This window comes from Gavialis gangeticus, unplaced genomic scaffold (assembly GCF_001723915.1).
Source record: "Gavialis gangeticus isolate Ggan-Ray unplaced genomic scaffold, GavGan_comp1, whole genome shotgun sequence".
In the NCBI taxonomy this organism is placed as follows: Eukaryota; Metazoa; Chordata; order Crocodylia; family Gavialidae; genus Gavialis; species Gavialis gangeticus.
This window is the reverse complement of record NW_017729031.1, coordinates 109163019-109165947: the sequence shown is the minus strand read 5'-3', so window position 1 is coordinate 109165947 and position 2929 is coordinate 109163019. Positions and strand designations below refer to the sequence as shown.

Genomic DNA, 2929 nt, shown 5'->3' with positions numbered 1-2929 from the left:
GCTTCTCAAAGTCAGTGTAGCTGAAAAGGCATTGCTATGGATGCATGTTGTTGTATAATTGTATTTAAAGCAACACTGTCAACTTGATGAATTTTTTTTTTTTTTTTACTTGATAAACTTTAAGCTCAGGCCCAAGCTCAGTGAAGCAGTTCAGCAGGCGAGCAGGTAACTGGCAGCAGCCCAAGGTGGCTGCAGACTTAATGCCAGTGCTTATTCCTAGAGCTCTACAGAGCAGCACAAAAGGTAACTGGACGCAAATGGAATTTCAGTCATCCACTCCTGAGCAAAGTAGTTTCTGTGGTCATGGTGAGATAAGTGAAGGATTCCTCAGGCTTTTGGATGGACAGTGACAGCTTCCACCCTGCCTAACTGGTAAAAAATATTGTGCAGGTATTTGCATTACATAAGAAGGCAACAACTTGTCATTATGATCCCTGAGGCAGGACTGACAGAGATGTAATTAGCTAGACAGGAAAAAAAGTGCTGTTGTAACTTATAGCAGTTTTTAACTCATTAAAATGTAAATACTGTACTCCTGTTTATGCCTAGGCAATTAGACTCTGACCTTGCATGTGTAAATGCTTAGCTTTCTATGTGTGAGGAGTCCTATTGAAGTTAATAGTTTTGTTCTTGAGTAAAATTAATCATGAATGTAAATGTTTGCAGGATTGGGGCTTCAGTTCAGTAACGTCCAAATTCTTCATTTAAATAGAAAAGAAAGAGCTGGATCTCAGAAGATGATTTCTACAGACCTTCTGTAGTGGAGAGCAGTAAAGGCTCAATTCATGCCAATGGACCTTCGCTGGAGGGCAACAAACAAGGCTGGTCCACAAAACTGATTAGTGCACTTGATTTGGAGGGGCCCCGCCTGCCCCCTTCAGAGATCAGGAAGCCCAAAACATCTCCTGACCAGGAACAAAAGGGCTTCAGTGTTGTGCATCGTAGGCAAATAGGTATGTGCCAAGAACTGGTCAGTTAAACAGGTTAAACGCTTTTCTGTCCCTTGGCTTAGATCACATTTGTAGGGTTTGATTCTCTTGTGCAAGGCCTCCCATGTTGTCATTGATATAAAGTGAGTACAGAGTTATTCTGATTTGCAGGTTTTACGCATTTTGCACTGGTATCAGTGATAAAACAAAACACAGGACAGTGGAAAATAAGGTGCTTTTCAATCAATTTGCCTGTGTCTTTTGAATAACTTGGATGTCAGTAGCTGTGGATTGGTGCACTGGTGCAGTGGCTCTCAACCTTTTTTTGTACCAGGACCCATCTGTAGACATTGGTGGCCAGTGCCTCTCACTCCTGACCCACTGCCCTCCAGACCCCTGTGTGTGGGGGGAGGTGTTGGGCATAGGGGAAGCCTCAAGCAGGCTGGAACTTTGCCAGCCAGCAAGGGAAAAGCCACAGTTTCCCACATCTTTCTCCTTTAAAGGAGAATCCATTTTTCAAGTTTGTTCACAATCCTTTCGTGTATTCTTGCAACCCACTTTTGGGACACAACCCACTGGTTGAGAAACACTCCGCTAGTGTGAATGGCTTTGTTGGTATTTCTACCACCCTTTCCATTGAAATTTATTTCCAGTTACACTGAAAATCCTTGTCTTTCCCAAAGGCCTTCCTAATCCATTCCGTGGTCTCCTGAAACTGGGCAGCCTGGAGAGGAGAGGAGCAATGGGTATCTGGAAAGAGTTCTTCTGTGAGTTATCACCACTGGAACTCCGCTTCTTTGTGGACCATGAAGAACGGGTTTGTGTTGAGAATTGTTCCCTGCTGCGGTGCGAGTCGCTGGGCATGGCTCACAGTGATGGGCGTTTTGAGCTGGTTTTCTCGGGTAAGAAGTTATGCTTGCGAGCTCCTTCCCGAGATGAAGCTGAGGACTGGCTAGACAGGATACATGAGGCACTGCAAAAATGCAGGCCTCAGCAGGAGGAAGCCTGGGAGACCCTTGAGTATCCAGAAGACACCCTTGAAGGCCAAGCAGAACTCAGTAACTCAGCAGCACTTCTTCAGTACAATGACAAGTCTAGAGATGTCCTTGACTGGACATCCTCTAAGCCACCAGAATTAGATGCAGTTAAAGAATCAGTTCTTTATTTGGAGGTAGATAAAACTTGGGTTCCTTTTATTTTTTCCTTATCATTAGAAGCTTTAAAATGCTTTAGAGTAAGAAACGATGAAAAAACTTTAAGCAACAGCTATGGAATAGAGACCATCCAGGATATTCTTCCTGATACGAGTCTTGGTGGGCCTGCGTTTTTCAAGGTTATAACCTCAAAAGCCATCTTAAAGCTACAAGCAGAGAATGCTGAAGAGGCTGCGCTATGGAGGGGGCTTGTTCGTAGAGTACTAACTTCATACCTAGAAACTGCAGAGGAAGCGCTGACACTTGGTGGCAATTTAGATGGAAATTCCCAAGTAGTCCTGAAAAATATCGTAAAGGAAAATGGCTTTCTGTTACAATACCTGGTGGCCATCCCCATGGAGAAAGGCCTGGATTCCCAGAGCTTCATATGTGCAGGTATGTGCTGGCTTTGGGTATCTCCCTTATTAAAAAAAAAAAAAAAAATCAATACTTGAAAGGCCCAGAATTGTGTTTAATGAGGTGTTGCAGCTGAAGATCATGACTACAACCTGTGTGATTAGAGAGGCAAAACACAAATGTCAGATTTAAAATAAAAAATGGTTCAAGTGGTAAAACAACAGGAATGAAGCCCTTTTTAAGTGCATACACTAAAAGATGGAGGTACAACAATACATCGGTCCATACCGTATCGGCACCAATAAAAGGAAAATTGACATTTTCAGCAATAGGCTTTTTTGCCTGATGTGACCGATTTTTAAATGCCATGTATGTGCATGCGTGCATGCAGCCACAGCATGCACACAGCCAGCCCAGAAGCTTGGAGAACAGCATCTGGCTGGTAAGTCT

At 43.5% G+C, this 2929-nt stretch overlaps 1 protein-coding gene across 1 annotated transcript in view; it reads left to right on the top strand.

The window, feature by feature from the left end:
• Window positions 1–2929, top strand: part of PLEKHM1 (pleckstrin homology and RUN domain containing M1) — a 60338-nt gene that overhangs the window by 20747 nt on the left and 36662 nt on the right. Inside the window, exons 6-7 of the mRNA XM_019523571.1 lie at window positions 713–953; window positions 1613–2518. Coding sequence (XP_019379116.1) covers window positions 713–953; window positions 1613–2518 — 1147 coding nt within the window. The remainder of the gene's footprint in view (window positions 1–712; window positions 954–1612; window positions 2519–2929) is intronic.